We start from the raw sequence: 15,719 nt of genomic DNA, 5'->3' as shown, positions 1-15,719 counted from the left end.
GGCCGGGCGGGGGCTGACCCGGGCGCGGCGGCGCCGGCGGCTCTCCCCTGGTAGGCGTTGGGAAGGCGGCTGCGGTGCTGCCGGGACTCGGGCGTTCACCTTCCCGCCCACCGCCGGCTCTCCGCTTTCTTTCCTCTCCCCCTTTGTCTTGCCTTCCCCCTTCCGTTTCTTGACGGGCTTGGGTCAGGCCTCGGACCCGGGGAGGGTTGTTTTGGGGGCACCCCCAGGATTCGTTGTCAGCGGCGGGAGTAGCCGTGTGCCCCTAAGGCTGCGCGGCTGGAAGCGGGAGCCCGCTGAGCAGCTGTAACCCGGGGGCAGAGACCAGCCCTCGGCTGGCAGTGAACGGCCTGAAGCCTTCCCGTGGGGTGCGAGCCGGGTGGGGTGCTCCTGGAGGCCACAGCCCCTCGTACCGCTGGGGAAGGCCCACCAAGGGAGAGGTATATGCTGGGCACCTTCTCCTCGCTAAGCTCCTGGCCGGGCCCCGCAGGACAGCAGGGTGAGGGTGTGCTGTCCTTGGCATGGGCTCGGTGTTTAGGGAGGCTGGGTGGCTGCCCTGCCTTCCAGTGGGTCATCTCGTGTGGTGCGGTGCCGTGGGTAATGCTGGGTCCCGGGGCGCAGGTGTGGATTCACTCTGTATTCACAAGGACTCTTGTCCCCTGCCGTTAAGCCAGGACTAACTGTTTTCTGCTTTCTTATTAAATGGAAGGAATACGGCCGTTTAGGGTCCAAAGCTGATAGATTTGGCAGTTTATGGCTCAGGTGCAGAGCTGCTGGGTATTAAGCACAATATGCATTTGATTTGCATGTGTCTACAGGCCTTTTGAGTCCTTAAGGACACCCTGATGAGGACTTGCATTACCCGCTGTCTCTACATACACAGAATTAATGTCTGCCCTCCAGGGGAACTGTGCGTAACGGGGCAGGGGCCAGGCAGGAGCTTCACTCTGTCTCTCCAGCGTGCAGCACAGCTGAGCCAAGGTTTGCAGCATTTGCAGTGGTAAAGGCCAGTCACGAATGACTGTATTTTCCTGACACAGGGAGGGAGCTATGTTTCAGCCAGCGCAGCGGGAAGCCTGAAGAAGCAATACAAAGTTTGGAAGGTGAATATGTATTCAAAGTAAGTACCAGAGTATTGCTTCATACATTGCAGTACAACAAGGAGGAAGTGAAAGTATTTGTTTTTGCTGTTGGGTAAAATAGTTGCTGAAAATGAAAGAATGTAAAACCAGTTTGAGGGATTGAATTGGAGTTTGTCCTTGGGCTTCATTAGTAAAACAGAATTATAAAGGATGTATTAGTAAACCACCAGTTAGGTGTTCTAGCCTGTTAATGTCATTTCTGAAGAATAGCTTGGTTTTAAAAGCTGGTTTAACCTACAGCAGGATGTGATCTTTATAACCTGTTATCACAAGTTTTATTACCCCAAGTTTCTATGCTTTTGTGGAGGAAGTTTTATTTGTTTATTAAAAGCACATGAATGTCAGAGGACCTTACGGGTATATGGGGACAGAGATAAGCTATTGACGAGTAAATGAGAGCTCAGGTGTCTCTGCCTGCAGTAGATAAAATGAAATCAGCCCCTGTCAAATAGAGTTACAGTGCAGTTCTCTAAACGCTGCTGATTGTCCCGTCGTCTTTGCTACGGCCTTGTGACTTTGGATTTACGGCAAGGATACACTGTTAGGAGGTGGTGTGAGTATGATCTGGGTAGCAGGTGCACAGATGTGCAACCTTGTGTGACCGCTTAGCATGGAAACCTTTTGTAAGATGTGTGAAGTCTTTTTCTGCTTACACTGAAGCTGTTAAATAGTAACCTGTTAAACAGTTACTTTTCTATGATGACAATTGCCTTGTCCTATTATATTTTAAGGGAACTGTTTAAAGAGGTTTATGAACTCAGATTTTTGTTCTTTCCTGGCCTCTCAGTTTTTTCCCCAGTAGATATTTCTGTCACCTCACTTAAGTTAAATAGTAGTTTTGGTGTTTGGGATAACTGTGAGAGAGGGGAAATAGGGTTTAGAATCACCCTGAAATAGATCTGTTGCTGCTGGGAAAAAAATTCACTCCTACTCTGGGCTGCTTGTGCCCACCTTTTTTTCTTCTTTACCTTTCTTCTTCCACTGGAGCTATCCACAGCTCACTTCAACCAAACCTGAAATTACTGACAAGCTGTTGTTGGTTTGAAATTAAAGAGTTCAGCTGACCTAACTAGCTAGCTGTGGCTGTAAGTGGCAGTCCCACATTTAGTCCCTGCCTTTATGCTCCTGCTGCTTTGGATTCATCCTACATAGCAGTGAGTTAATATTCTCTATTGGATCAGCTGTTTTTTAGGGCAGGTTTTCTGACGGATCAGCCACCTGAACCATGGTTGTATGACTGCAAGGTGTGACACAGAGGGATGCAGGGACCTGCAGCTGGGAGTGGGGAGGAGGGTGTAGGGTTGCACTTTCCCTAACCTCTGCAACCTCAGAGAGTAGGTAGGAAACTCTTGTTGGGTGGGAATGATTGTGGCCTTTGCTGATTAATTGCACAACCAGTTATCTGATTCAGGGGCAGGGGGAGGAGGTAGAACATGCCAAACGAGATTAGCAAGTCAATTAACTTTTAGGGGAGGGATGTGTCAGGCTGACCCAGGACACTGTTGAAAAAATAGAGGTATGACAAAAATGTGTTAGCATAAAGGAGCAGACTCTAGATCTTTTGGTGGGATTCTCTGTTATGTGAAGAGGTGGTAGTTTTCCTCCATTCCTGGGGAAAAAGCCTATGTGGATAGTGAAGCTTTCAAGTTGCCAGCTTTGACACAGCAGATACTGTTTGGTGGTGTCATTCAGCTGGCTGAGGAGGAGTAGTTTTAATTTGTGTAGTAAGATGGGGCAATAAAGATGAGAGGAGAGGGTCTCACACCTTTGCCTGCCCTGTGGCAGCCTCTAAAATTCCCAGGTTAATAAAAACCCTTGGTCTTGGGAAGTGTGTTTTCTTCAAAGGAGATTTTGCTTTAGCTCACCTCCTGTTGTTTACCAGGAGAGCTTGCCCTGTATCCTACCAGCTTCCCATCAGGAGCGTGGCAGTGGCTGGTGCTGGTGTTAAACCCACTAGCTGGGGTACCAGGAGGGTGGGGGTTATGCTGCAGACCCTGGTGTGTTATTTGGCATCCTGCTGGGGTGGCTCTGCTGTTAGCACACAGGGAGGCTCTGTTTGTATGCATGAGTTGCGGCTTTTGCCTACATTGCCTTTTGTCATCTTACTCAACAGTTGGCTCAGACTTGCTGTGAAGTAACAGTGCAGCTAGTTCCTGTTGCTGTACCTGTAATAAAGGGTGCTGTGCATCTTTTTCTGTTGAGGGGCTTCACCCAAATTTGAATAAACAGGAGGAACTCTACAAGATTTTAAACGAAACTGGATTGATGCTGCCACAGTCTCAGTCCTCCCTGTATGGCACATACGCACGTGAGCCTGCCTTCTCCCTTGTGCTGGATGAGCTGGTGTAGGGAGCTCAAGTGGTGAAAACTTTTTTTTTTTCTTTTCCAAGTTTTCTGACGATACGGTGCTCTGTGCAGCACTGATACTGGGACAGGGAAATTGGAAGAGGGAGTGCTGGTCAAGTCTTGGTGGCAGCATTGTTCAGCAGCACGCACTCTCAAGCTGGAGGAGTCTCTATTCTGTGCTGAATACACTACAGTCATTTTTGAACAAATTTCAACCTCATGAATTTTTCTGATATGTTAAAATAGATCTTTGTAAGATGGGGAACTGCCTATTTGTAGTCTTTCTGGGACAAAAGCAGAGCATTTTGACATCAGCTGGCTTTGGGTCATGTTCTAAGTGCATCTTTCCTTTGTGTCCCCACTGCTTTATACTATGCTGACTTCTTCAAAATAGATTATACATGATAAAATTCAGAAAAGGCTGTGATTTATATTGACTTAAAATTCTCCATTACATTTTTCATGTCTAGGAGGTTAGTTATGGTAATTACTTGTCTCTGAAAGAAATAATTGCTGATTCAAATGTTATGATTAGAAAATGTTACAATAACTTGATAAGAATATTTACTTATCAGCTTCTCTTATTTGAAGATCAGCAATTAACAAAGGCAGAGTGAAGAATTTGCCACGTCGTGACTGAAGGTACAAGAAAAACAACCTACAGGGAGATCAACTCAGCAGTGTATCTTCCACGTTTGTTAACGGCCTACCATCGCACGGCTTTGGGAGGATCTTTGTTATTGTATTCTGAAGAACAGATAACGTTGCCACAAGTACATAAGCGTGTCACCTAAAATTTGATACCAGCTATAGAGTAGATGGCTCAGCTTCCTCCTGGGATTCGCTTCATCACTTCTTTTTCACGAGATCAGTGGTAAGTCTTGAAGTATGCTGGTGATCTTTGTTTTGGACAACACGAGTTTCATACTGTTGCCTTGCTTTGTTTCTGCTTTTTCATTGCTTAATATATACAGCAAGAAAATATAGTCAGTTGTATAATAAATAATGCTGACGTTTAAAAGTGAGATACTTTGTTGGGGGAACCCAGACAAGACCCTTACTAGTCTAGTGTGCTAGAGAATAAAGCCTTTTGTCCTTTTCTTTGCAAGGTATGTATTTGAAGGGATAAATTTCAGATTTTTATTTTCAAACTCTTAGGTGGGACAGGTGCTCGAGGTTAGCTTTCTCTTCTTAGGAAGTGTATTTTCTCCCCCATAATTTGATGTGTAATATAGACTTGTAGAATTACAGTTTTAGTTCTTGCTACTGTAATATTAAAAAAAAAAAAATCAACCCCCCCCCCCCCCCCCCCCAACAAAAAAACCCAAAACAAAACCAAAACCTCTTTGCTGTAGGAAAACTAATCCTGCAAGTTGGATGGTATCAGTTCTTGTGCTTTCTGAGAGAATACTGAGTCAATTGTGTGTGCATAACAAAAAAATACCAAATGAAAGACCAAGCGCTTCCCATTTGAGCAACTTTTATCACATGCTTTCTCTAGTAGAGCAGCAAGGACAAAGTCATTTCAGTTTTATCACTTGTGAGGATGTTTTCAGTTATGGGGGTGAATAACTCAACTCGTGGGATAACTCACTAGTTTTTTTGATGTCTCTGTGAATATGCCAGATCTATAAAACAACACCCTTGTTATGTAGAAGTTTGAGGCAGAAAATGATTTTTGAAACGTTAATTAAAAATTAGGGACCATAGTAGGCTGTGTGATATCAGGTCTTTGTACATATATATGTACTTTTATTTACAGATGTTAATTTCAAGATCAAGGCTAGAATGAGCCAGTAGATACGCACTGATCTCTGTGTATTGTTAAAAGCACCAATCCACAGAACGTTCTCCTTAACCGAAACTGCTGAAGGTAGAGAATAGAATAGATCAGATTGTTATCTTTCTGTAATGCTTGTAGTGACAGGGAGTTTGAGATACCCTTTTCATTCAGACGAACTGCAGAGAAAGACCCAAGGATGCCAGTGAGGTGAGGTACAAGGGAAAATTCCTTCCCAGTCCCAAAGCTGATTATGTTCATGCGCTGCAGCTGACCGTATACACAGTCAGTGTCAGTCCCCCCATCCATCTCTAGAAATGGCTGATTTCTGTTGTTCCAGAGGAAGGCCAAAGTAAAGCAAAATCCTAAAAGCAGTAAGGAAAGAAAGAAGTAATAACCCACAGTAGCCAAACTGACGATTCACAGAGCCATCATTTATGTCCTAATTGTACCAGAAAACCAGAAGATAGAGTGAAATGTGAAATCTGATTATCAGTACATTTAATGTTGAACTGCCTTATAATAGCCCCCGAAGGAAGGTTGTAAACAAGGCAGATCAGCTCTGCGGACTCCAGAGCACTGCCATGTTGTCCTGCCTCTACCCATGTGCTACCAAGCTTCCTCCCAAAGCCAGATCAGAGCAGATGTTGTAAAGCAGTGTAATTGCTGGGATGGTTTTTCAGGCTATTGGAGAACATGAAAATAGTTGTCTTTCACTATTCCAAGATTACCAGTGACTTGTGTAATATTTTTATGTAACTCCTGGCTAAAAGTAAATCTGAATACAATAATTTTCAAATACTCTTTTTTTTATGTTGTAGGTACAGAGCCTTCATTTTTTCTCTCACTTTCTTGTTGTATGCCAGCTTCCATTTATCAAGGAAACCTATTAGTATAGTTAAGGTAAGCAAGGTTGTGTCCTTGTTTAAACATCCTTCTACTCCTGTCAAACACGGAAGTAGTCGTCTTTTTCAGTATTTCCTTTTGTGAAAGGCAGTGTTAAACTTTAACTTGGAATGATTTAAAAGATGAAAAACTAATAAAGCTAGTACGCAGTGACATTTACTTGATAAACTTTAGTGAAACCACACCTAGAATATTGTGTATATGTCTAATCTTTGGTCTTAAGACTTGAAACAGCTATGCCTACACCTAATTCATGTGAATTAATCCATTTATAGATAGTTAAGAGTTTACAAGTTTATGTTCAAATGTTTGAGAAAAGTTGCTTATAACTGATGAATCAAACGTGACAAAATTTGACTGGCGTTGTTGAACATCATAGTTATAGTTTTCTGTACACTTGGGACTCTGTTCCTAGTGAAGCTGGTGGCAAAATATTTTCTAATTCTAGGTTTGTTAGTTTAATCTTTGGTCTTTATAGCTTGCCAAACACAGATCAAATCCCCCCAGGGCTGTATTGTATATAACTGATGAGCAACAAGGGGCAAAGCAACTTGATGTTAGTGAGCAATTTTGAAATTCTGCAGTATGAGGAACAGTTCACTGTAGCATATAATAGTGGCTTCACCTAGCAAAATACCAAGCAATTAATAATGGCTAACAATTTTACTGATTTCAGTGGGTTTGACACAGGTTCATGTAGAGCTAGAATTGTTAAATTTGTTGCTGTGTGGGTATTAACAGTCACAAGTGTATTTTCCATTTTCACATTTCCTTTCTGTATTAGGGAGAGCTGCATAAGCATTGCAGTGCTTCACATGAAGTTGAAGTCAACTCCTACAAAGAATATGCTGCCCAGATTCAACCTGTCAAAAAGCCATCTAATATATCCCAGTGCGGTTGGGAGCCATTTGGTAAGGGTTGGGGTTTTTTTTTTGTTGTTGTTGTTTTTTATTTCATAATAATGACATGATATTCATAATCAGATTATTTGCCTCTTGCTGTTTCTTCTTCATGAGTGGAGGGATTCAGGAGATGTGTATGGGAGGGTTGTTGTGTTTTCCATGTTCTCACTGATTTTTCCAAAGAAAGTTAAGTTGTGAGTTATGATGTCTTTCCTACTTAAAGTCACTTAAACAACTGACATTATTTTACCTGTTATAGCTATGAGATGGTTTCAGTAGATCAGTTTTCAGTCAGAAAATGAGATTTGTCTTTAGAACGTCTATTAAGGAAAAAAAGAGTGAAGAATAAAATAAATCATTATAATTTTCTGCTGTTTTAATTCAAGGTCCAGCAATCATTTAAATGAAATTACTTGGTGTTTATCTGAATTGGAACTTTTCAGAGTCCTTATCTGCCAGAAAGAATGTTTTTCTCCCCATTTTAATGGAGAAAAATGGGGCACTTTGTTGTAGAATAGAGTTGACAATGTACTGAATAGCTTATGAACCTGGCCTTTCACTTAAATAGAAAAAAAAATTTGCCTACTTACAATTAAATTTGAATTTAATAGAGATTTTGAATCATTCCTTGACACTTTTATAACCAAGAAGAACATCTGTGAAGTATGGTCCATTCTGTCAATGTGCTAGTCCAGTCTATCTATCCCTCCATCCTAATTATTCTTTAATTAGCAATTAAAAAAAAGTCCTACTCTCTTCAAAGATAAATAAAGATCTGAGCTCTGAGTTTTCTGTGGACAAAATTCTCTGTATTAACTGCCTGCTGCAAGGTAATCGGTCTACTGATTTTATTTAGTCCCACAACTTTCCAAATGTATTGGGATGCAGTTAAACTTGGTTGCTGTTTCTTGTCCCTGGACCAAGGGGAGACTGAGTTTACTTGTCTAAAACACTAGTTAGCTTTCTTAGTGGAGACTTCTGAGCTCCAGTGTCCTCCTTTTTCCATGAACACACAGGTTATTGCAAAGCTACCCCCTTGGGATGGCACTCTAGACTTGTTCTTTCAGCTCTGTTTTTCAGGCAACATAACTGGCAAGCTGGGAGTAACACTGAAAGAAGGAATGCTTTAATAACTGTGACTTTATTTGCAAAGTCAATGGGAATTGTGGCTCCTTGCAAATACACAAAGTGTCTTTCTTGGTATGAGCTCAGGTCTCTTGAGACTAGACTTGGTGTTTCTGTCTGGGTGGAGTCCCTCCTGCTCCCTCCATCCTGCCTGCAAGTCCCATTTAGTTGTGATTATGGTCATTTGCTGTACAGAGCAGAACCCTGGGGTTTTTTTGAACAAAACTTCTATCTCTGTGCCTTATGAGTAGTTGGAAAATGAAATGCAAAAGGCTTTAACCATTTAAAAAATATATATTAAGCTGATTCCTTAAATGCCTATATGATGGTAGATTTTTTTAGCCATTTTGACTGTTAGGACCTTGCACATTTGCAACACATCTTTCCACTTTAATAAAGTCTGTTAAGGTTCAGGTTTTCTTTTGCCTAAGGACCTGTAAGAAAAGGGCACCTTGTTAATAACTGATGTTTTTTCTTTTCCAAAATGCTGTTTTGAATAAGGTGGAATTAAGAATGGGCCTACCAATATTTTCCTACTATGTTACAGGCAAAAGGGTCAGCTGTAGAGGTTTGGGGTTTTTTTTGTTAAACAAAAAGTTTTGCAAAGTGCATGCTTAAGTCTAAATGTGCCTATTGAAAATTAAATGTCAGTGCACATTCATTAACATTTTTCTTGTAATACGTAAAAATTGTTGGGAAGTTATTGGTACATTAAAACTGATAATTTGTTTTGAAAATTATTCTTAGATAAGAACAACTACAAACAGTTACTGGGAGCACTGGATTACTCATTTCTGTGTGCATATGCAGTTGGAATGTATTTAAGGTAAACCTCCTTTTCTTGGAAACCTGCTTTATCACTTTGTGTTAATTTATGAGGCTGTACTACTTCTGAGATATTGCCCTTTCCTACTGTAAAGTTTCTGGTGAAGAGAGTGAGAACTTGGTTGCTGAGTAAAAAAACCACATCATCCTGAGTCCCTGGTGGTATCATACCTGTTGGTATATAGAAAGCTTCTTACTTGCACCCATCCTGACTGCCTTGTGCAGGAATGTTTTCTGACTTGCAGTCTAGCCTGTCTTGCCTTCATATGGAATATGAAGGAATATGTGTGTCCTGGTTTCAGCTGGGATAGAGTTAATTATTGTCTTCCTAGTAGCTGGTACAGTGCTATGTTTTGAGTTCAGTATGCGAAGAATGTTGATAACACTGACGTTTTCAGTTGTTGCTAAGTAGTGTTTAGTCTAAAGTCAAGGATTTTTCAGCTTCTCGTGCCCAGCCAGCGAGAAAGCTGGAGGGGCACAAGAAGTTGGCACAGGACACAGCCAGGGCACCTGACCCAAACTGGCCAACAGGGCATTCCATACCATGGGACGTCACATCTAGTATAGGAACTGGGTGGGGGATCGCCACTCAGTGATAAACTGGGTATCGATCGGCGGGTGGTGAGCAGTTGCACTGCGCATCATTTGTACATTCCAATCCTTTTATTATTGCTGTTGTCATTTTATTAGTGTTATCATTATCAGTTTCTTCTTTTCTGTTCTATTAAACCATTCTTAACCCACGAGTTTTACTTTTCCCAATTTTCTCCCCCATCCCACTGGGTGGGGGGGAGTGAGTGAGCGGCTGCGTGGTGTTTAGTTGCTGCCTGGGCTTAAACCATGACAATATGCTGGAATATATGTCCATAAACTTTATCAGTCTCCAGCTTGCACATGTAGACTAAACTGATTGTCCTGGCTTTCTCTATAGTCAAAGGACAGAAGCAGACACCTCCTAAAAAATAATGCCGAACCCATCTTAAAATGTGCAATATTAGCTGCTGTTTGGAGATGCTTCTTTTTATTGACTAAAACCTGAACCTTCATAACTCGAATCGTTAGCAAGGGAGACAAATCTCACTTTAAATGGCCGGAGTCATGTCCTGCCTTACAGGTCATTTGGAATATGATTCCTTAAGTAAATGACTTCCAGTGTGTTCCAGGTGAGTATTTCCCTGAAAGATGTCTGTGCAGATGTCAGCACTTGGCAATTAGTGAACATGAAATGTTTGTGGTTTTTTTCTATCAAGTGCTAAACATTGCTCATTTGCTGCTGTGGAGGAAAACAGCAGTTACCAGTAAAGTTTCTCCTCAACCAGAATTAAACAACACAAAATATTCTTTATTTGTGAAGACTTGGGGCATGATCTAATTTTTAACTATTGCCTTTCTTTTTATTTCCTTCTACATTCCAAGTGGGATAATAGGAGAACGGCTACCTATCAGGTACTACCTGACAGTCGGGATGCTTGCTAGCGGACTCTTCACTGCAATGTTTGGATTGGGTTATTTCTATAATATACATAATCTGTGGTTTTACATAATGGCCCAGGTAGGCATGATGTTATTTACATACTCTGAGTTTCCGTGGTGCTGTTTAATGTTGTATTGGGTTTTTTTCAGTTGCAAACAATGATTAGTGGTTGGATGGGAGGATGTAAATGCTGGCGTTGATGACAGGCAGAAATGATAGTGGGTAGCCCCAGGTTTTATTTTTGAAAAATGTTTTTTTAGTGGAAGAAATCTTTGAAAACAAAGTGTTTCAGTCTGTGTCAAGTCAGTGATCAAATCGTAGCAAACTTAAGTGTGGGAGAGTTCTGAAACAAATGTATTTACTTTTGTCAGTCTGCCAAGACCTGAGTGATGTATCCTGGCTTTTTCTGCAGGAAAATTACGTTTATACTGCTAATGATAAACAGTCTTGCACATTGGTGTGGCTGAGAACAGGCAGCTTCTGTAACGAGATCCATTGTGTGGGATTTTTCAGAGCACTTGTAGATCTAATCAGGCATCATGAGAATATTTACCATCGACCTAAAATGGAATTTAGATCAGGACCAGGATATGGTTAGCACTTCTGAGTCATTTTGGACAGGTCTGCACCTTGCCCTGCTGCTTCCTTGGTGCTACTGCCTAGCACTTTCACTGCTGGCACGTTTGCATGGCATTGTGCAACATGGCATGCAGCGATACTAACTTGGGTACTGCAAGCTTTTATAACCATTTCACCAAGTCATCCGTTTAACCATGTCACTGCCCCAGCACTCTTGGCTTATGTGGTTTCCAAGACAGGAGCTGGCTCCTTTAGGGTTAGTCTAACTGTCTCTACCAATGCTGCACTGCCTGAGGTGGTCAGTGAATCCTGTAAGACCAAGGGGTGGTCTTGCACCACCAGCCTAATTGGTTTTTGTTGGGTAGAGTGAGGTTGTTTTGTTGCGTGTTCGAATGCTCATTGTACATGTGAATTATTGTATTGTGATCTTTGTTTTAATGTGTAATTCTAGATAGGGAGTTTTTTAGGAGTTCAGTTAGGGTTATGATCTGTGCAACATGAGGGATGAAATAGTTCTTACATTAGCCTCAGTATAGTAAGTTTCTCAGTTTATTTACAGGTGTCTGTTAAGAATTTTAAAGTTAATGTTCAAAGTTACCCAGTCTCCCCTAAAGTTTTCTTTTTTTCTGCCTTGTTTGATTGCAAACATGCTTTGCCGTATGTTCAAATTGAGATAAGTATTATGTTGCCATTAGTGTGAGGAATTTGTTTCTCTTTTCAGTTCAGTGCAACGTGGTTTTTGGTAAGCATGTGATTGACTTACAATCTTCTGTGTTTTAAATCATAAAGCAGTTGGAGAGATGTAGGTAGAGGGAAGAATCTCTGCAAAACATTGTAACTTGTTTATTCTTGGAAAAGAATGCTTTCAAAACCCTCCACTAAATTTCTAAATTCAAAGCATTTGTGTAGGCTTCCTTTTCCCAATGCAGCACTCAGCAGGAATTGTGTAGGAACCTGACTTATTATAGGGTATGTTTATTTATTATTATTTTTATATACTTTCAGATAGCTAATGGGTTGGTGCAAACTACGGGCTGGCCAAGTGTCGTTACATGTATTGGCAACTGGTTTGGAAAAGGAAGGTAAATAATACGTAATCCAAAGTTTTGGAAGTACAAATCAATACATTCCGGGCTGTAATAGTATAGCAAATTTAAATATCTTTCTTTTGATTCAGTGTTTTTGGGGATGAAACAAGCAGGTAGATCTTTGAGAGGAGTTTCCTTTTTTATGCTGATTAGTTTATATATCAGTTTGACATACTCTCCCTCATGTCAAAACAGTGTTTTGTGGTGGCTCTTTAGTCTGATGTTTAATTTTTCAGGTGAAATATTTCAGAATTGAATTAAGAATAATTCTTGCAAATATTAACAGTCTAAAACCATTTTTAATAAAGACTGTTATTATGGCATTTTAATGTGGAGTTTCCCATGTTTTCATTTGTGTTTCAAAGCAATCGTCAGGGTGTAACTCTAAAAGTATCTTTTTTTCTAACACACAGAAACTCCAAAATTTAATTAAAACAAGAAAATACATATGGCAACTGGTTTAACCTTTCTTTTTGTCACTTTCCTTAAATAATTTTTTTTTTCCTTAATCCTGCATATAGATTGCTCATAATGTTTATTTTGTCATACCACACAGGAGTTTTCCATAAATTTTGCAAGAGCTGCATGCTAAATCCATTGGCTCTGATACTGGTTGATGCATGTAGCATATACTAATGCTACTTCAGTGCCATCCATTGTAGTTACATACCATTGAATGAACGTTATTGTCCATTGGTTCAAGAGAAGGACATATGAAAATAAAGTGTATGCTTTTTATATAAAATCACGGGATAGTTAAGATGTAGGCTCAAACTAGTTTTCCATAGTCCCTGCAGCCTTTTTGGTGAATGTTACAAAATGCAGAGAACGATAACTGTCATACGATACTGTATGTATTGGCGAGTCTGTGCAAAACAAGATTTTGCTTTGTGCAAAAGCAACAGCCTTTACTTTTATGAGGCCGCATAGTGAACTGGTGGATAGGGCTCTCGCTTGAATGTCAGTGATCTGGTTCTTGTTTTCATTTTGCTACAAATTCGTGAAACATGAGCAGACCTCTTAGATCTTGTATTCAGCCAAAGGAAAAGATTAGGTTTAGTTCAAATTAGGTTGCTCCAGGTGAACTGCTGCTCAGGGCAAGGCAGTTTTCCCATGACTTACAAGGGGAAAAAAACCTGCTAACTGTCGTGACTTCAGTAGGATTTTTCTGGTTTACATTAGCTCAGCTGAAGCTATTCTACAGCAGCTCTAATCTGGGATTCCCAGGCAGACAGCAGTTTGATGTGCCTGTTAGCCGACTCTGTGCAGATGTTGTCTTCTATGAGTGCCTAGCAAGTCCAGAATATGATCAGAAAATACTGAATTTGCTCTACCTATCCTGTACAGATTGTTTTCTTCTGCATGATAAGTCTAACATACCCTAAAAGCATCAGATTATCAGTGCAGTGTGTTTGCAGGAGGACTTTCATTCCCAGAAGCATCAGACTTGGTGTGCCCATGCTACGCAACATCTGCATATTTGTTTTTATCAGAGAAACTCTTATCCAGAAATATGCAAGCCCTAGTGGTGCCTTTAAATGCAAGGATGAGTTCTGTCGTGCACAGAGAAGTATTTAGAACACTTCTGTTAGTATTTAGGTGCCTTGAAATTGCCAGATGAAAGACTGTAGCATAGAGAAGCAGTCCTTTAAAGAACAATAGAATTGCAAATATTTCACTAACCCCACAGATGAACAGTCATTTTTGATACCCTTTTCTCAAGATAGTAATGCTTATTGTTGGAATAATAAGAAATGTTTGTGTTTTTTTTTTAAATGCAGGAGAGGTTTGATCATGGGAATCTGGAATTCACACACTTCAGTGGGAAATATCTTGGGATCTTTAATTGCTGCTTATTGGGTGTCTACGTGCTGGGGTCTCTCCTTCGTGATGCCTGGTTTTATTATCGCTGTGATGGGGATTGTTTGTTTCCTGTTTCTTATTGAACGTAAGTGCTTTAATGGGACAGAATTATGGAGGGCTCATTAAGGGTGAAGAACACAGCTGTTTAAGCTAAATGTCCCAGTGCAAAGTATATTTCTCAAGCTATGCCAATATTTAAAGAACTTCTTCCTAGAACACTAGATGGAGAAGAACCTGTGTACGTCTAAAGAGTTTGTACACTCAGACTCCGGCATACCTGAGAGAGTAACATTTCAGAATTCAGTACACTTGCCTGTTCAAGTGTATCATAGCAGAATGTCCCACCTGGCTGCAATGTATATTCTGTGCTACCATTCAACTCATGCCATCCATCTTCTGTGCTATGAAATACAGAAGTCAGCTGATAGAGCAAGTTTTGTCACTTTAAATTAGAAATTAAAAAGCTTTGCCCCATCTTATGCCTACATAGACTCAGGGATATTAGTATGAATGCTTATTTGTCCTATCTCAGGAAGTAAAAAGTTCTGCAGATATAACTAGAATGCTGTAATGAGCTGGACTGCCAGAATAGCACTCAGTGTGGTCATAGGATGGGAAGGGTACCATGGAGCACCCTTTCCTTTTTCTCTAAAGCTACAGTTACACATTTCTACCAGGACTACTTCTGTGTTACCTGTACTGTTGGTTTATTGTTGGTAAATTACACTACTGGCAAGTGTTTTAAGAGATAATCATTATGCTTGTTTTCACTGCTAACTGTGCATGGTATTGTATTTCAGATCCTAAAGATATAAGTTGCTCTTGCACACCATCCAGTGTAAGTGAATGCTTTTTCTATTTTGATTTTTTGCCTCCTAATACATGTTTATTATGATAGTTCTGGAAATCAGATTATCTGTGTGGCCCTTTTGTGCCAGGCTGTTATAACTGACCCTGTACTTGAGGGAATGATTGGTCTTCTGTGCTTCACTGGTAAACCAGTAGCTTACTTTCAATCAAAGTAATTTAGTTTATTTTAACTAAAGTTTGGAATAGATGATCTTACTAGAGTAAACCAAGTAAAAACTGTTCATCTTTTTTTGATGAACTTTCTTACTTTCCTCCAGTCTTCCTGGGCATCTTCAGAGCATTTTGACCTATCTCCTGCTTTTGCCTTCCTTGCTTAGGCATTGCAGAAAGAGCAAACAGCCCTTTTGCTGACATAGTGTCAATGAGCTGTGCATCTATGGGCCTGGGGATGGAAGGTGGAGTGTTCCCTTGGATAGAGGGAAGTACAGTAGGAGCACATGGCTAGGGAAAAGAGGAAGCAAGAGATGGATAGGAAGCTGAGGTGAAGAGAGTGGAGCAGTCAATCAGTCTGTGACAGTGAGTTTAGTCATGGTACAATATGGCCTTTATTTAACCAAAACTGACATTAATGAAGAGCTGTGAAAAGGAGAGAGAAATAATCTGTGCTTAGTGGTATGGGTTGCATGACAAATGAATGCTTTATTTTTTGTGGCATCACAGAATAATTTAGGTTGGAAGGGATGGGACCTCTGGACATTGTATGGTCCTACCCTCTGCTCGTAGTAGGTCTAAATTTGACATAGGATCAAGTTGCTTGGGCTTGCCTGCCAGATTTTTAAATCCTCAAGGATGGAGATGCTGTTTATACACAGATGATTTTTT

At 40.6% G+C, this 15,719-nt stretch overlaps 1 protein-coding gene across 2 annotated transcripts in view; it reads left to right on the top strand.

Annotated features, from left to right (window-relative positions):
• Positions 1-590: 590 nt before the first annotated feature.
• The window catches only part of SLC37A1 (solute carrier family 37 (glucose-6-phosphate transporter), member 1), a 38,393-nt gene continuing 23,264 nt past the window's right edge, over positions 591-15,719 (top strand). The window contains exons 1-10 of one of the 2 annotated variants that reach the window (XM_010580285.1): positions 591-618; positions 1,038-1,117; positions 4,077-4,359; positions 6,087-6,168; positions 6,956-7,082; positions 8,946-9,024; positions 10,440-10,575; positions 12,082-12,158; positions 13,946-14,112; positions 14,828-14,865. In XM_010580285.1, coding sequence (XP_010578587.1) covers positions 4,304-4,359; positions 6,087-6,168; positions 6,956-7,082; positions 8,946-9,024; positions 10,440-10,575; positions 12,082-12,158; positions 13,946-14,112; positions 14,828-14,865 — 762 coding nt within the window. In that variant the 5' untranslated portion in view covers positions 591-618; positions 1,038-1,117; positions 4,077-4,303. Of the gene's footprint in view, positions 619-667; positions 1,118-4,076; positions 4,360-6,086; positions 6,169-6,955; positions 7,083-8,945; positions 9,025-10,439; positions 10,576-12,081; positions 12,159-13,945; positions 14,113-14,827; positions 14,866-15,719 lie in introns of those variants that run through there. The other variant, XM_010580286.1, reaches the window with a different exon arrangement.

This window comes from Haliaeetus leucocephalus, unplaced genomic scaffold (assembly GCF_000737465.1).
Source record: "Haliaeetus leucocephalus isolate CR32 unplaced genomic scaffold, Haliaeetus_leucocephalus-4.0 Scaffold702, whole genome shotgun sequence".
NCBI classification, from domain to species: domain Eukaryota; kingdom Metazoa; phylum Chordata; class Aves; order Accipitriformes; family Accipitridae; genus Haliaeetus; species Haliaeetus leucocephalus.
Note: the sequence above shows the minus strand (reverse complement) of the source record. Positions and strands in the feature narration are given on the sequence as shown.